The sequence below is a fragment of the Pongo abelii genome, chromosome 12 (genome assembly GCF_028885655.2).
Source record: "Pongo abelii isolate AG06213 chromosome 12, NHGRI_mPonAbe1-v2.0_pri, whole genome shotgun sequence".
NCBI classification, from domain to species: Eukaryota; Metazoa; Chordata; class Mammalia; order Primates; family Hominidae; genus Pongo; species Pongo abelii.
This window is the reverse complement of record NC_071997.2, coordinates 69,539,612-69,558,517: the sequence shown is the minus strand read 5'-3', so window position 1 is coordinate 69,558,517 and position 18,906 is coordinate 69,539,612. Positions and strand designations below refer to the sequence as shown.

General features: G+C 38.2%; 1 protein-coding gene across 50 annotated transcripts in view; it reads left to right on the top strand.

The window, feature by feature from the left end:
• The window catches only part of EHBP1 (EH domain binding protein 1), a 375,583-nt gene that overhangs the window by 174,280 nt on the left and 182,397 nt on the right, over positions 1 to 18,906 (top strand). For 32 of the 50 annotated variants that reach the window (XM_054547488.1, XM_054547476.1, XM_054547505.1 and 29 more), the window contains one exon: positions 13,353 to 13,475. In XM_054547488.1, coding sequence (XP_054403463.1) covers positions 13,353 to 13,475 — 123 coding nt within the window. Of the gene's footprint in view, positions 1 to 12,590; positions 12,696 to 13,352; positions 13,476 to 18,906 lie in introns of all 50 variants that reach the window. The other 18 variants (XM_054547478.1, XM_054547468.1, XM_063713408.1 and 15 more) reach the window with 1 other exon arrangement.

The window sequence follows — 18,906 nt, the reverse complement described above, 5'->3', positions numbered from 1 at the left end:
GGATGAGAATATCTGGAAAACTGCCTCTGTTATTTAGTCACTAAGGTTGGGAATAGGAGGAAAGCAGAGAGGTAGGGCAATTCTGATCCCTTGAGCCAATAAGTTTATAAGGTATCATAGCTACCTTATTTTTAAAGGAGTTTGAAACCCTAGGATGAGAGACTGACGTCATCAGGAATATATCTTTGCAGTCTTAGAACTCAAATATATGAACTCAGAGAATAGTAACAGTAGCAGAAAACACAGACTATAAATTCAGCTTGCTTTCTCTGTCACTCTTAAATGCTAATGCTGCTTTATTTGTACTTATGACACTAAACATAATCTAGCTTCCCTGACTCCTGAGGCTCTGGGAGAATTCTACTGATACTGAGAACCCATCTGACAGGGCTTGGATGGGAATGAGGACTCTAAAAAAGAAGTCAGAAGCCTTCCAGTATTTAGGGGAGGAGCCAGGAGACAATTAATATTCAAAGTACCTAAATGAGTTCACTAAGGATTTATCGTAGGAATTCAAGGTTAGTTTAACCACATTAATAAAGGAAAAAAATTATTATATAATCAATTCAACAGATGCAGAAAGGAACATTTGACAAAATTCAACACCAAGTTTCTTAGCAAAATTTCGATAGAAGAGAATTTATTTATTTTGAGGAAGGACATTCATGAAAAGCTACAGCTAACATCATACTTAATGGTGAAACATTGAATACTTTTCCCCTAAGATTGGGAACAAGGCAAGGATGTTTGCTTTTACCATTCAACATTATATTTGAAGTTCTAGCAAAGTCACAGGATATAAGATCAATATAGAAAAATCTACTGTATTTTTATATATGAACAACAAACATTTGGAAAATGAAATTAAAATTTCATTTACAGTAGAGGTAAATAAAAAACAGACTAAGAAATAAATTTGACATAAGATGTGAAAAACCTCTAAGTAAAAAGTATAATACGTTACTGAAAGTAATTAAAGAAGACCTTAATAAATGGAGAGATAACCTGTGTTCATAGATTAGAAGATGCAGTACTGTTAAGATATCATTTTTCCTCAAATCAATCTGTAAATCCAACTCAATGCCAGTCATAATCCTAGCAGGTGTTTTTTAAAAGTAAAGAAATTCAGAAGTGATTCTAAAGTATATTTGGGGATGAAAAGTAACCAAAAGAATCTTGAGAAGAACTGAATTATAATAGTAATGTTACCTGACATGAAAATTTACTATAAAGCTGTAGTAATCAAGATAGTGTCAAATTGGCATAGGATAAATAGATCAACAGAACAAAACAAAGTCCTGAAATATACCCAAGCTTGGTCAATTATTTTCAACAAAGTTGTCAGCATAATCCAGTGGGGGAAAAAGTCTTTTCAATAAATGATGCTGAACAACTGGCTGTTTGTATGGAAAAAATGAACCTCAACCCCCACCTCTCCACATACATTAATTCAGTGTGTTCATTATAATTAATAACAAACATTAATTCAAGATAGATCATAGACCTAAATACAAAACTGTAAAATGATGAAGCTTCTGAAAAAAAGCAAAACAAAAACCTAGAATCCTGTGTTTCTGACCTCATGGTAGGCAGAGGGTTTTAACAGATGACACAGAAAGCAATAATCAGGAAGGAAAAATTTGATAGATTAAATTTAATCAAAATTTAAAACTTACACTCTTCAAAATAGATTATTTAAAAAGCTAGGCATAGTGGCATGCACCTATAGTCCTAGCTACTCGGAGGCTGAGGTGGGAAGATAGCTTGAGCTCAGGAGTTCAAGTCCAGCCTGGGTAACATAGTGAGACTCTGTCTCTTAGGAAAAAAGAAGACCATTAAGAAAATGTATGAGCAAGTCATAGATTAGAAGAAAATAGTCACAAAGCATATATCTGTCACAGATCTTGTTTCCAGAACAGATTTTTATAAAAATGCCTTACAGCTAAATAATAAAAAAGACATGCGACCTTATTTTTTAAAAATGGACAAAGATTTGGACATATGGTTCACAAAGAAAGATCTATCACTAGCCAAATGGCACATCAAAAATATATCACTTTTAATCAGGGAGATGCAAATTAAAATCACAGTGAGATACAACTCTATATCTACTAGAATGGTTAAAATTTAAAAGATTGGCACTACTAAATGTTAGCAAGGATGTGGACCAACAAACTCTCATCCATTGTTGGTAGAATGTATAATGGTACCATCACATAATAAGTTTCTTTTTTTTTTTTTTTTACTTGAGACAGTCTCACTCTGTCACCCAGGCTGGAGTGCAGTAGCATGATTTCAGCTCACTGCAACCTCCACCTCCCAGGTTCAAGTGATTCTCCTGCCTCAGCCTCTTGAGTAGCTGGGACTGCAGGTGTACACCACCATGCCCAGCTAATTTTTTTTGTATTTTTATTAGAGATGGGGTTTCACCATGTTGGCCAGGCTGGCCTCAAACTCCTGATCTCAAGTGATCCTCCCACCTTGGCCTCCCAAAGTGGTGGGATTACAGGTGTGAGCCACCATGCCTGGCACATAGCAAGTTTCTTACAACACTAAACATATACCTACCCTCTGACCCAAGAATTCTCCTCCTTGGTATTTACCCCAAATAAATGAAAACATATGTCTCCAAAAAGATTTGCACAAAGATATTCATAGCAATTTATTCGTAATAGTCCCAAACTGGAAATAGCTCAGGTGTACATCAACAGAAGAATGGCTAAACTGCAGTATGTTCATGAATGGAATACTACTCAGCAATAAAAATGAACTATTGATATGCCTTACAACATAGATGTACCTCAAAACCATTATGCTTAGTGAAAGAGGCTTTACATAAAAGATACACTATATGATTTCACTTATGTGATGTTTTTAGAAAAGGCAAAACTAATCCTGTGTGAAAAACATTAAAATAGTGATAGCCTGTGGGACTGGGGATTGACTGAAAAGAGGCAAGAGAGAACTTTGGAAGATGTTGCAGATGTTATGCAGCTTGGGTCACATGGGTGTATATGTTTGTCAAAATTCATTAAATTGTACAGTCTAAGATTTGTGCCTTTATGTGTATGTGTAAGTAAAATACTGGAAAGTAGCTTGTAAAAATTATAGTAAATATGTTAGGTTTGTAAGAAAATGAATGATTTCTCACTTTCTGATTTATTGATCTACTGTGTGGTATAGCTGGTCTCCTGACTGTGTCCTAATGAATTAATACCTCCCAGTATTCATGCTCTTTTATAATCTCCTCCTTTGCAGCTGGGCTGGCCCGGTAAATCACTTTACCCAATATAATAAAATGGAAGTGACTATGTAACTTCCAAAACTAAGTTGGAAGCTGCCTTTTAGCTTCTGCTTGGTCCTCTCATAATGCATGCTCTAGGAAAAACCAGCTGTCATGTAAAAAGTTCATGTACCCTGAGACTGCATTACTGAGAGGAACCCCAAACTAGCCATGTGGACAGGCCACTTGGAGAGCGAGAGAGATGCTTGGCCATCTGCGAGTTGTTCTAGCCTTTTCAGCCAAGATCAAACGTGAGTAAAGCCGTTTTGGACATCCAGCCCTGTCAAGCTTTCACATGACTTCAGCCCACTGCCATCTAACTACAATGAACTACCCAGCTAAGTCCAGTCAACCCACAGAACTTTAAGAGATAATAATTTGTTGTTTTAAGTCACCAAATTTTGAAGTGGTGGCTTAAAATATAACATTTCTATAGATAAATGAAACATTATAGATACATGCATACATGCATAGACATAGAGATAGATACATAGATAAACAAAACTGTATCTATAATGTAAAAATAAAGGATATTTTATATCTTCCTGCCTTTATAAGATGATGCAAAGTATTATGACTCATTCGGTTCATTTATTCATTCATTTACAACATACATTAAGTACTAGCTATGGGCTTAAAATTGCTAGTTGTTAGAAATACAAGACGAACATGACATAGTAGCACAGCTGTTGAATTCTATTTTTAATATATTTAGTGTGTGAGGGGACTATCTAGGGTCATTAGAGTAGAAGTGCCCACTAGGTAGTTGGTAATTCAAGTCTGGCACTCAGTATGTATTTGAGAATTATCTTCATTTATGTGTTTGTAGTTAAGCCAAGAAAATAGATGAATTCTTTCAAAAAGAACAGATTTAGGGGAAAAATGGGACCTATGATGGGATCCTAGGCAGAGGGAAGAGTAATTATTATTAAAACAGACTGAGACAGAACTCTCTGTCCGAGATAGGAAGAGAATCAGGAGATGCTAGTATCCTAAAAGAGGCAATCACATATTTATGGGCTTAAGCCTGTGGAGAAAGTGACTTTTTTTTTTTTACCTTGTTCTCTGCCAGAAAGTTGAAGAGTTACTATTTTAGACCATCTTAAAATAAGACATACCTGAATCTTGTTATAATTTAGAGAATAACGAAGATACTGCAAGATTTGCAGGTATATTCTAGCCTCTAGGAAGTTTTTTTTTCTTTTAACTACAGACTTTCTTAAAAGGAAAAAGCCACCTACTCGTCATTCGTCGTGCTACCATCCCCATCCCCACCTTTTTTTGTTCAATGTGATAATCTCTGGTGGTCAATTTCGATATTCTTTTGCCTTCCTTACTGTAAGGAAGAATCTCAAATTATTTGACCCTTTGCTTTGATTGCCTGCCCCTGATTTAGTTTCTCTTCTTATTCTCATCAATGTGAAGCAGGTCCATAACTGACATACAGTTACAGGAAATATATGGGTTTATTGCTCAATTTGTATAGTAGTAGGGGAGAAATATAACATTATTAGCATTTCCCAAACGTTTTCAATTTTCTGTGAAACAAGACTTTATAAAGTAATAAAGTATTGTATAAATATATTGGGTTGGGTAGTACTTTCGGTCAGGGTAGCATGTAACTGAAAAAACTTCCCATTAAAAAAATTCCAGGAATAAATTTTTGTTATAAATTTTCTTTTAAGTTAATTTTTTCCGATTGTAAAAGTAAAACATTGTAGAAAATTGGAAGAAACAGAAAAGTACTTTTTTTAGAAAGAGAAATACATAACAAAATTATGTATTTTAGGGTTTTGACCCACATAGCAACTGCCAATTGAAGTATTTGCATGGGAATTTTCACCAGCTGTCTAAAACTAATAGCCCAGTCTCAGTTGCTATCCACAGTCATCCAACACACAAACATAGCACTTATCCTAGATTTCTTTGCCTATCCTCTATGCCAAATTAATCATCAAATGTTCTTAATTTATTCTTCAATTAACAAGTATTTGTTTAGTGCCTTCCCTCATGGAGTGGTGATGCTTTGTCTTGCTTCCTATCCTTTCTTCCCAAACGCTGCCACCATGTTACTGCTGGAATGTAGTTTCTGAAATATGCTAGATTCCCATAACTCTCAGAATAAAGTTCAAATTCTTTAGTTTGATCACAACAACCTTCATGATAGGTCATTTGCCAGCCCCATCTCATTCCATTTCCTATTGCCGGCATCTTAAACTCCAACTTGCAGTTCTTCAAGTATGTCATGTTATCTTTGCCTCCCTTTGTCCTCATCCATATCCTCTTTTATTTCAGTAATCATAATGTCTATGTGTCTTGTGTTAGCTCAAATGTAGATAAAAATCCAGAAAGCCCTCCTAACCTCTGAGTTATATATCTCTCTTTCAGTTGGTTTCCCGTAGCCTACAGTGCTATCTCAATGATAATGTTTATCATACAGTATATATTACTTTACTTGCCTATCTGTCCCACTAAAATATAAAGCCATGAGAGCAGGTACTAGCACAGGCATGTAATAGGTACTTGATAAATGCTTATTAAATAGATAAGTGGTTTTTTTTTAGACGTTGCTTTTTTATGATTTGTGTTAACATTTATTTGCAAACCAAATAAGGGAAGCATTGGTATAGATAATCAAAATTACCTTTTCACTCTGTTAATGTAAATAAAACTTGTAGAAGCAGAAGTTCTAGGAGTGAAGTAGGGATTTACTTAAGCTAAGGATAAATGGTGGAAACTACTAGGACAGTTTGTCATTAGTGAAGAGAATGTAAAGAAGAAATTACTTTGAATTAGTTAATGAAGAAATGGCCATAAGTGATTTTAGATGTCACCAAAAGCATGATGATGAGGAAGACATACTCTAAGCATTCGGAAAAATAATTCAGTCATGTAATAGAGTCATCTTGATAGTATTTTTTAAAATGCCGACATTATACCTAAAATTCTATGGAACAATATTAATGTTTTGAAGGTAAGGACTAACTCTAATACTTCTTCTGTATTCCCTGCGGTGCTCAAATGTAACATGTTTAATAAATAATTGATTTCTTCTCTCCTTAAGATTACTTTTAGGAACATAAGGTAATTAAAACGTCTCAGCTATATGAAGAAAACTACAAATATTTGAGCACTGTGTAAACATTTTTTGACCTATTAATTGCACATATGGGAATATAGGACTAATAAATAATACTAAGATACATGATAAAATGTGGATAATAATAATACTTTGGTTATTTATGAGAATTAACTGATTTTGGATGCAAAGCATTTCCTACTGCTTAATAATTAACTGCTATTATTTCTTTTTATATTTTATATTTTCAAAGTTATTCATATTTTATATTTACAAAGTTATTCCTGTGGGGCAAATAAATAATACTAATATACATGATAAGATGTGAATAATAATTCTTTTTTGATTATTTATGAGAATTAACTGATAATGGATGCAAAGCCTTTCCCACTGCTTAGTAATTGTTAGCTGCTGTTGTTAATATTTCTTTTTATATGTTCAAAGTTATTAATATTTTTAAAGTTAAAAATAAATCATTTGTAAATTTTGAAAAATGCCCAACTAGTAAAGAATGAAAAAAAAATCCGTCCTGAGACTGGTAATCACTTAACATTGATCCTACACTCCATTATATTTTTCCTAAAAATTATAAAATTACAGTGACTGCTAGAGGCAGGTAAATTATCTAATTTATGAATTAATTCTACCTACTGAGAAATTTGCTAGGTTACGTTGAGTCAGAGTACGATTTAAAACTATTGGCAAAACAAGATGGAAGAAAAAACTTTGTAAGTCTGACTATTTAGCTCCTACTGTTCAAATTGGGATAAAAAGTTCAATTGGTATTAATTGTGTTTACTTTCTGTTTTCTATGGTTTACTTTGACTATCTTAAGCAATTTTGGTTATGCAAAATATATTTACTCATTTAGAAACGGGAAGTTGATAAGCTTATCAACTTTTCATATATATTTTGTTGAAAGATCTATAACATACCTCTGACAGCCTAGTATTTTCATACCTGCATTCCTTGGAGATATTGTGAGTTTGGTTCCAGACCACCACAATAAAACAAATATTGCAGTAAAGCAAGTCACACACATTTTTTGATTTCCCAGTGTACATAAAAGTTACGTTTACACTATACTGTAGTCTGTTAAATGTGCAATACCATTATGTCACGGCATCTTCACCAGGAGTTGGTTCCATGTCAAGAAGCTACTTTCTTTGTTCATCCAGAGACGCAACTCCTCATCCTTTCAGGTTTTATCATGAGATTGCAGCAATTCAGTGATATCTTTAGGCTCCACTTCTAATGCTGGTTCTCTTGCTATTTCCACCACATCTGTGGTTACTTCCTCCACTGAAGTCTTGAACGCCTCAGAGTCAACCATGAAGATCAGAATCAGCCTCTTCTTTCTTCCAAACTCCTGTTGATGTTGATATTTTGACCTCCTCCCATGAATCACAAAATTCTTAATCGTATCTAGAACGGTGAATCCTTTCCAAGAGGTTTTCAATTGACTGCCCAGATCATTAGAGGAATCACTACCTATGAGAGCTGTATCTTACCAAATGTATTTCTTAAATAATAAGACTTGAAAATCAAAATTACTCCTTGAACTGTGTGCTGCAGAAACAACACTAATCACCTGTACATCTCCATCACAGCTCTTGGGCGACCTGGTGCATTGTCAGTGAGCAGTGATGTTACTTTTTTAGGGAGCATGCTAAAAAGGAATGAGTAGTAATATTTTGGAAGGCATCTTTTTTTCTGCACAGCAGGTCTCAACAATGGGCTTAAAATATTCAGTAAACCATGCTGTAAAAAGATATGCTGTCATCCAGGCTTTGTTGTTGCATTTATACAGCACAGGCAGAGTACATTTAGCATCATTTTTAAGGGCCCTAGGATTTTCTGGAATGGTAAATGAGCATCGACTTCAACTTGGAAGTTGCATTCTTCAGTATCGACACAAGTTAAAGCTACATTAGCTTCAGACTTTTCTTCTGCAGCTTCCTCACCTCTCTCAGCCTTCACAGAATTGAATAGAGTTAGGGCCTTGCTCTGGGTTAGGCTTTGGCTTAAGGGAATGCTATGGCTGGTTTGATGTTCTATCCAGACCATTAAAGCTTTCTCTGCATCAGCAATAAGGCTTTATGCATTTTTTTAAACTTTCATGTGTTCATTGGGGTAGAATTTTTAATTTCCTTCAAGAATTTTTTCTTTGCATTCATAACTTGTCTAACTGTTTAGCACAAGAGGCCTAGCATTCAGACTGTCTTTGGTTTAGACATGCCTTCCTCACAAAACTTAATCATTTCTAGCTTTTCATTTAAAGGGAGAGACATACAACTGTTCCTTTCATTTGAACACTTAGTGGCCTTTGCAGGGTTTAACTGGCCTAGTTTCAATATTGTTGTGTCTGAGAAAATAAGGAGGTCTGGGGAGTGGTAGATGGGGGAACAACCGGGTGGAGCAGTCAGAATGCACACATTATTGATGAAGTTTGCCATCTTAAATGGGTGTGGTGCATTGCAGCCCAAAACAATTTTAGTAGTAACAGCAAAGATCACTCATCACAAATCACCTAACAGATATAATGAAAAGGTTTAGAATGTGGTGATGATGGCAGCTGTGGGCCGTCTGGAGTGGCGGCTGTCTTCATGCCTGCTACAGCAGGGAAGCGTGGCTGAGGCCACACACTCCAAGCAGCTGGTGGGAACTGGGGACAAGCAGGAGCCCCACCCCTTCTGAGTTGGGGCTGGAGCTCCCTGGGTGCTACTAAATCTGCCCAAGCCGTGCTGCAGACCCAGGTACCCCTCTGCTCTTGGACCGTGGAGCAGGCGGGAGCCCTGCCCTCCAGGGTGCAGCTGCAGCTGCCCAAGTTGCGGCTGTGGACCTGGGCCTCCCACTGCAGGGAGCAGGCAGGAGCCCTAACCCCCCAGCACAGCTTACCCAAACGGCGGCTGCAGACCCAGACATCCCTGCACTCTTGTGGGCCTGGGAAGGCTTCCCCTGCCCTCTCAGCTTTGGAAGTGCCTGCTCCTGCTGTCTGGCTTCTCCCTGCTGTTGGCACCTGCTCCAATCTTGGAACAAAGTTGGAGCTGAGCTCAGGTGCTGTCACAGCCCGGCCAGGTGTGCACATGCTCAGGGCAGTGCTGACACACCTGCCCCCTGCCACCTCGGCAGCAGACCCCTTCTGGATTTTGGGCACCGATGAGCATAGGAGGGAAGCCAATGGGTGGCTGAGGGCAGCTCCATGCTGGCCTGCAGGCACCCATTGGCACCTACACCCTAGGCATCATGAATGGCAGCAGGAGGTAGGTTCCTGGGTAGAAGGAGGAGGGTCTCCAGTGAGGCCCCACCTTCAGGCCAGGGAGGGCCTGAAGGCTGGGGGCCAGGCTGCCAGTTCCACAGACCAGAGTGGGAGGTTGTAGTGTTTTTTCCAGGCCGCCCATGAACCAATCAGCATGCAATTCCTCTTCTCTGAGGCCCATGAAAGCCCTGGGCTCTGTCAGAGCTGAGCAGATATCAGGACAATCAGCTGCAGAGAGAAGCAACCCATTCCAGGGCCTCTTCTCTTCTCAGAGCTGGGAAGTTGATGGGACTACTTGCCTGCAGAGAGAAGCAACCCAATCCAGGACCCCTGCTCTGCTGAAAGCTTGGAAGACACTGAGACAACCAGTTGCAATGAGGAGCAACCCATTCCAGGGCCTCCTGTCTGCTGAGAGCTAGAAAGATAATGAGACGACCTGCCTGTAAAGAGGAGCAACCCACTCCAAGGTCTCCTCTCTGCTGAGAGCTGCAGAGTTGACAGGATTACCTACCTGCAGAGAAGAGCTTCCCACTCCAGGGTCTCCTCTGCTAGGAGCTGAACACTTGTCAGGACACGCTGCTTGTGGAAAGGAGCTACCCACTGCGAATCTCCTCTGAGCTGTTCTGTTGCTCAGTAAAGCTCCTCTTCATCTTGCTCACCCTCCACTTGTCTGTGTACCTCATTCTTCCTGGTTGTAGGACAAGAACTCAGCTCTTTTAGCCACCCCATTGAATGGCAAGGTTAAAAGAACTGTAACACAAACAGGACTGAAACATGCCCCTTGCTCACCACATTGCAGGTGAAGAGAAGGAGAGAAGAGCTGCTGCCCATCAGGGAGCACATATCTGGGAGCTCTCCATGCCAGGGCTGTGACTCCCTCTTTGGGGCCCTGTGGTTCCTGGCATCTCCAAGCTTCCAGGTGCCACCACGTTCCCAGTGCCAGATGTGGAAACTGCAGTGCACTTGGTCTACCTGCAGCCTTGCAGAGAGCTGGTGCCTATGCCACACATGGAGCTTCCCACTCTGCTGCAGCAGCTGGTGTGTCTGACTGCACAGTGGCTAGACCCCACACTCACACACTCCCCTCATCACTCCATGCCTGACTCGCCCTTGGTAGGCATGGGATCCAGGTCAGTAGCGTGAGCCAAGTGCAGCATGCCAGGCCAAGTGGGTGGAATGAGTCCAGCAGGCCTGAGCAAAAAACTCAGGCAAAGGCACCACCGGCCACAGAGGTTTCCAGCCAGAAAAGCTACATCCCAAGGATCCTGTAACAGTACGAATTACCAAAATGTGACACAGACATGAAGTGAGCACATCCTGTTGGAGGAATGGTGCTGATAGACTTGCTAATCTTAGAGTTGTCACAAACCTTCAATTCCTAAGGTGGCAGATGGAATTAAGGTTGTTAATAAGCTGACCGTGACATAGTGGAAAGTATGCTAGGTTATCCATGTGACTCAATATAATTACCAGGGTGGTTAAATGGTAGAGAGTGGCAGAAGAGAAAGTCATCACATGTGATGTGAGAACAACTTGGCCCACTGTTGCTGGCTTTGAAGATGGAGGAAGGGGGTCACAAGTTAAGGAGTGGCTTCTAGACTTCTAGACAAGGGTGGCTTCTAGAAGCTGGAAAAGGGAGGGAAGCAAATTCTTCCCTATAGGCTCCAGAAAGGAAAGCAGCCTAGCGAACATCCTAATTTTAGCCCAGCAAGTCTTCTGATCCCCACAACAGTTGGATAATAAATTTTTTTGTTGTTTTAAGCAAAAAAAAACCTCTTTACTTAATAAAAAATGCAATATCTGGGAAGTGCAATAGAATGTAGTATGCCTGTAGGTATTTGTTAAGTCTGTTTCCATGTTAATTTGTGTCTCTATAGAATGTAAATTCCACAAGGACAATACCATGTTTGTTTTTGTATCCCAAGAATAGGTCTTGGCACAGACTGATAAATAAATATTTGTTCAATAGATGAATAGTTCCAGGCAGCCATATTATAAATGCATATTCAATGATTTAGTTCAAATAAAAGTTAGCATGTGCCCTTAGGTTTACAATATTAAAGAACAGTACTTTTAATGTCAAATTTACAACTGTGTTCTACTTCCAGTCATTTTATTTCTTTCCTACTGAATAATCTGGATCTATTTGCTGTATTGTTATACCTAAGTTATTCCTAGGTTGTAACTTTGGAAACATCAGGGATTACCTGTAGTATCCTAAAAGGTTCTTATTTGAGTTGTCTGATTTTCACCCAATGAATGATAATTTCACATATTCAAAGTTGTTCAAAATACAGATGACTCATGTAAAAAATTATATCTTAAGTTTGTTTCTCTGTCCTTTTTTGTTCTCTTTTATTATTTTTATTATAAGATTTTTCTAAAGCATATACTCTAAAGTTGCCTTAAAAGAACAGATCCTGTTAAAAAAAAAACAGGAGTGGAAAATAGTAACTGTTGCTTGCTTTTCTTGTTTTAGTGCCAATTTTTAAAATGCAACATGAATACATACTTATTATGTATATAATTTATGCATTTGTATTCTTAAAACTTTTTGTTTAAATTTAGAATATAAAACAAATGACAAATATTTTCTATAGTATCAGAGTATATATATTTTGTTCTGTTTTTAATGTATGTGTTTAAAGCACAGCTCTATTTTACAAATGTAAAATGTGAAAGCCAGTGTCAACTTCTTGGGTTATTATCTCGTTTTGTGTTTATTAACATAGTTTTTATGTTACTAGTATACATTTTAACAATAAAATGCTTTCTATTTTAAAATATGAGTACAGCATAACATTCAGTTAAGCATATCTGTTATGGTTCATCAAAATAACATCCACTGAATGTATTCTGTTGATTAACCAAACATCTCCTCTTTGTCTTTTTGGGTAACAGCATGCTCCTACTTCTCTTTAATTAAATGACCTTACCTTATATTTGTCTTGACTGGCTTCTGTTTACAGAAATTGTAAACCAGTTGAATGCTCTGAGCAGCTTAGATGAAGATCAAGATGACTGCATAAAGCAAGCAAATATGCGTTCAGCTAAATCAGCCAGTTCCTCTGAAGGTCTAAGAGCTTTCCTCCTTTCTTTCTGCTTCTGATTGCCTGTATTTACTGTGACCTGCTACCTCTTGACTTCTGTCTGTACTTATCTGTCAGTTTTGTCTTTGTGCTTTTCCTTGAATGTTTTCTTTGGTAATTTGTAGTGCACCAACAGGCAACAAGATAAAAGTACTTATCTTTAGCAAAGTCATGTCAGGATCCTTGATAGACAGTGGTTTTAAAACATTTTCTAAGATAATACTTGGTCATACAACATGCTATTTCTTCAGTGTGTTTATATATTATAAATATATTGTTTTTAGAATATTTGCTTATCATAAGCCCATTTCAGTTATTCCTGTTTGGGAGTGAAGAATGTTCTTTCTAAAAGTCTATGTCAACACTTTTTTATTGGCTCAAATTAAATTGACATGGAAGTTTCTTTAGTACAGTTCATTATCTGACATAATTTTCAGTTAATACTCAAATGTTTGTTTTGTTTTATTTGAAAATGTTGGTATGCTACAAAATACTTGAATGGCATTCTGTCATTGGTAAAATGCTATATACTATTATTTGCAGGTATTATTCGTGTGAATTTTTACCATTTGAAATATTTCACGAATGTTCAATACTTACACTTAACCATAATAGGGAACTAACCCATATGTTTATTTTCAGAGCTTATCAACAAACTTAACTTTTTGGATGAAGCAGAAAAGGACTTGGCCACCGTGAATTCAAATCCATTTGATGACCCTGATGTTGCAGAATTAAATCCATTTGGAGATCCTGACTCAGAAGGTAGCAAGTTTTCTGTACTTTTAAAGTCTTTGTATAGTCAAGTTGACTTGAACTGTAAGGGCAGGAAAATATTTTCTTAAGAGACTAACACACAAAAAATTATTGTTTATAATGATATTATTATTGTGTTCAATACCACTTGGAGTTGATCATCAATTCTGGGTCACTTCTATGGAATTGCTTTTGAAGAAAAAAGAAAGCGTTACGTAAACATTTACGTGGGGCTTTACAAGTCTCATTCGTTTGGTCTACCAAGTAAGGTCAGAACGTGGGATATACTGATTTTGGGGTGGTGGAGGTAGCTTCTCTATATGGATCATTTTCCCTGACACTCAGTCTGATGAGCCCTTCTGCCTCAACTCTATATCTCTCTGGTTGAGATTCTCTAGCTGAGAATTAGTAGTGAGAGTGAGTTATGCATGTGAAAACATGGAGCAGAGAGTAGGTTAAGAACGGCTGCTATTATATATATATACAGCATACTTGTGAGGTATAAAACCAGGGATTTTTTTCCTGAGTCATTTTTCTTATTAAGTAGTTTTGAACTCATAAAGCCTGGCTAAGGGCTGTTATAGAAGTGAGACTTCTGTTTAATTGAACTCTGTATGCTTAACATAAATGCAAGAATGATTAACTACTGTTTACATCTTTTTTGACTGTGTCTGAGAAATCTTCATGAGTTTTAAAGAATTTTGCTACTGCCTGTCATGGTGAAAATGAGGTTTTAGCTTCAGGATTCACTCTGTTATAGCAATATAATTTCATGATTCTTTCTCTGTCTCCTCTTCCTTTACTTTCTCCCTTCTTACCAGACTCCAAATTATTAATAGTAAGTGTGTATTCATGAGTTTTTATTTTGTTTGAGGGCTATATATTATGAACATATTTTAAATCTTAAAAAGGTTACAATAGCTGAGCACGGTGGCTCATGCCTGTAATCTTGCACTTTGGGAGGCTGAGGCTGGCGGATCACCTGAGGTCACAAGTTTGTGCCCAGCCTGACCAACATGGAGAAACCCCATCTCTACTAAAAATATAAAAAGTTAGCTGGGCATGGTGGTGCATGCATGTAATCCCAGCTACTCCAGAGGCTGAGGCAGGAGAATTGCTTGAACCTGGGAGGCGGAGGTTGCGGTGACCAAGATCGCGCCATTGCACTCCAGCCTGGGCAACAAGAGCGAAACTCCATCTCAAAAAAAGAAAAGAAAAAGTTACAATAAATCATAGAGGCAGTCAACTACCTCTTTTCATAGATTAGGAAGTTGAGACCGAGAGAAGTTGAATTATTTGACTTTAGGTAGATGGAGGTGGAGTTGGAGCTAAGATTCTTAATCAGGTATCCTTTTGACCCACAATTTCTTGATTTTATACTACATACAATTAAGTATATTGAGTTCAAAAATATTTACAAAATGTTTTGAGACATTCATTATTTGAACTTTCTATTTTAAAATCAAGTAAGTTTTCTAAATGTAAGTCTGTTATCGGAGGTATAAAAGAGAGTGGCAGACAACACATAAGATCATATTTCTATGAAGAAGAGGTAAGCCAGCCTGATTCAGAATCTTTAATATACCTGTAGAGCCAAACAAATATGTGTCAACCAGTGATCTCTTTAAATATATGCCTATTAGAGTCTTTAGAGTAAGTATTTTTTATTATTAAAATATTTTTATAGAAATAATTTATCTTTATTGATTAAAAACTTGCAGCCTCAAAACAGAAGTATTTGGGGAAGAAAAAAATGTGTTGCAATTGTTCAGATGATTCTTTTTTTACTTTTACAGCTTCAGTTCTCCTCTTATATTTATGTGCTTGAGTGGCTTTTTTTTTTTTTGAGACAGAGTCTCACCCTGTCACCCAGGCTGGAGTGCAGTGGCACATTCTCGGCTCACTGCAACGTCCAACTCCCGGGTTCAAGCGTTTCTCCTGCCTCAGCCTCCCAAGTAGCCTGGATTACAGGCACGTGCCACCATGCCCAGTTAATTTTTGTATTTTTAGTAGAGATGAGGTTTCACCATGTTGGCCAGGATGGTCTCGATTTCCTGACCTTGTAATTGGCCCACCTTGGCCTCCCAAAGTGCTGGGATTACAGTCCTGAGCCACCGCGCCCGGCCCTTGAGTGGCTTTTTTAGAAAGCTACTAAATGTCGGCCGGGCACAGTGGTTCATGCCTGTAATCCTAGAACTTTGGGAGGCCAAGGCAGGTGGATCGCTTGAGACCAGGAGTTTGAGATGAGCCTGGCCAACATGGTGAAACCCGTCTCTACTTAACATACAAAAGTTAGCCCAGTGTGGGGCACACACCTATAATCCCAGCTGTTTGGAAGGCTGAGGCAGGAGAATCACTTGAACCCAGGAGATAAAGGTTGCAGTGGGCCAAGATCGTGCCACTGCACCCCAGCCTGGGTGACAGAGTGAGTGAAACTCCAGCTCAGGAAAAAAAAAAAAAAAAAAAAGAAAGAAAGAGTCTTCTCTTAAACCCGCCTTTGTTGCCTATTCTAGCATCTTCAAATCTTGCTCTATAGTTTGTATACTTTCTTGCTTTTGGTATTGTAACTGATGAATTTGCTTGGATTAATTTTTGCAATCCTCTTCCTGAAAGAAAAAAATAAAAATCTTATTTTTATTGACCTATTTTGTCAGTTTCTTAAACATTTGAGCCCTGATATTTGTTAATACAAAATTGGATAGGAAAAACTTTACAGTCTCTCTTCCCTTATGGAGAAAAGAAAATGCTTAATTTACATGATTATAAAGATCCTAGTGGTGTTAAGTTTGAATATTATCATGGTATTACAAAAGATACTATTACTGAGTCTCTTCTTTAATGTAGGCTATGTTTGAATTCATTTCAGTATTGATTTATTATGATTTTATGACTTCTCTTTCACACTTACTTGCTTCTCCATGGTGTACAGGCTTTCAGCTCAGAAGTTTTCATTTTACGTTCTTTTCAACATAAAGACAAAATAAATTTTCTGGGCTAACATGTAGAGTATACATAGTTTGACTTTGAAATATAAAAGTCATTGGCCAGGCATTGTGGCTCACGCCTGTAATCCCAGCCCTTTGGAAGGCTGAGGCGGGCAGATCACCTGAGGTCAGGAGTTCAAGACCAGCCTGGCCAATAGGGTGAAACCCCATCTCTACTAAAAATACAAAAAATTAGCCAGGCGTGCTGGCGGGCGCCTGTAATCCCAGCTACTCGGGAGGCTGAGGCAGGAGAATAGCTTGACCCTGGGAGGCAGAGGTTGCAGTGAGCCGAGATTGCACCATTGCACTCCAGCCTGGGCAACAAGAGTGAAACTCCATCTCAAAAAAATAAAAATAAAAGTCATTAATAAATGTCAGTCATAACATTTTTATAATAGATTAAGTTGTTTGAAATGTCACTTAGGAAACAATTTTTCTTGAGAATTTCAATAATCAATTTCCTGCCTTCCTCTCATAGAATATTTTGTTAGCATTGCATAGCATAATTAAAATTGCTTTTAATGCACTATGACTTTTGGCTCACTGAAATTTTTCTACAATTTGAGAAAATATTTTTATCAGCAAATCTTAGTTTTATTACAAATTCTTGTTTTAAAATACTAACAAACATAAAAGAAAAAGCCTTGTGCTAAGTACTACTACTACTATAGTGGTTTTGTATTTTGTATTTTGAGTGGTTTTAGTTTAAAAATACCACTGAGGCCGGGGCACAGTGGCTCACGCCTGTAATCCCAGCACTTTGGGAGGCTGAGGCAGGTGGATCACTTGAGGTCAGGAGTCCGAGACCAGCCTGACCAACATGGTGAAACCCTGTCTCTACTAAAAATACAAAAATTAGCCAGGCGTGGTGGCACATGCCTGTAATCCCAGCTACTCAGGAGGCTGAGGTGGGAGAAATTCGCTTGAACTGGGGAGGCAGAGGTTGCAGTGAGCCGAGATCGCACCACTGCACTCCAGCCTGGGCAACAGAGTGAGACTCTGACACACACACACACACACACACACACACACACACACACACACACACACACACACACACACACACACACACACACACACACACACACACACACACACACACACACACACACACACACACACACACACACACACACACACACACACACACACACACACACACACACACACACACACACACAGTACCATTGTTGTCCAGGCATGGTGGCTCACACCTGTAATCCCAGCATTTGGGAGGCCGAGGCAGGTGGATCACTTGAGGTCAGAAGTTCAAGACCGTGCCACTGCACTACAGCCTGGGCAACAGAGTGAAACTGAAACTGTGTCTCAAAAAAAAAAAAAAATGAAAGTACCATTGTTTTCAAATTAAAATTTGAAATAATAAAAGCTAGAAAAACTTGATATATCTATCAGCTTACCAGTATTATTATAGTGCTTTCAACTTGAAGATTCTTATGTTATTATTGATTGAATTTAAGTTACATTGAAAAAATAATCTCATTAAAAGCTCTAAAGATTTAAGGTCTTGTAGCATACAGAAACCTCCTCTTTGAAAACTTTGAGAAAACAAGTTCAGTGGCCTGTGAGTATATGTACGACATAGGACAGAATGAATTATCAGATCCCTGAGTGGTCTGTGCTTATGTAAATACCAAAGAACATTTCAAAAGTGAATTATTTTATTTTATTTTTTTAATTTTATTTTTCTGTTTTTTTTTGTTTTTTTTCTTTTTAAACAGAGTCTCGCTCTGTTGCCCAGACTGGAGTTCAGTGGCGCAGTCTCAGCTCACTGCAATCTCTGCCTCCTGGATTCAAGCGATTCTCCTGCCTCAGCCTCCTGAGTAGCTGGGATTGCAGGCCCCCGCCACCCTACCCGGCTAGTTTTTGTATATTAAGTAGAGACAGGGTTTCACCATGTTGGCCAGGCTGGTCTTGAACTCCTTGACCTCAAGTGATCTACCCACCTCGGCCTCCCAAAGTGTTGGGATTACAGGTGCAAGAGACTATGCCCGGCCTTAAATTTTATTTTTGAATTGAGGTCATGCTCCGTCACCCAGGCTGGAGTGCAGTGGTACAATCATGGCTCACTGCAGCCTTGAACTCTTGGGTTCCAGCCATCCTTCCACTGCAACCTCCCTAGGAACTGGGACTACAGGTGCGCGCCACCATAACTGGGCCATTTCATGTTCTTTTAAAAACAGAAATTTATTATGTATCGGTTTGTAATGGTAAGCTGGTAGACTACAATAAAAGAATATAATTTTGCACATCTAAGAAAACATTTTCAAAATTGGCATATCATAATGTTAATACTATTAGATACTGCAGAAGATCTCAAGAAACAGTAATGATCCAAAAATGCCATTTTTGGGAGTACCATTACTGGAGAAATTGACAGAGATTTTAGATATCACATCTTCTAAACATTAAGAATACTTAGCCCCTCTAAAATATAT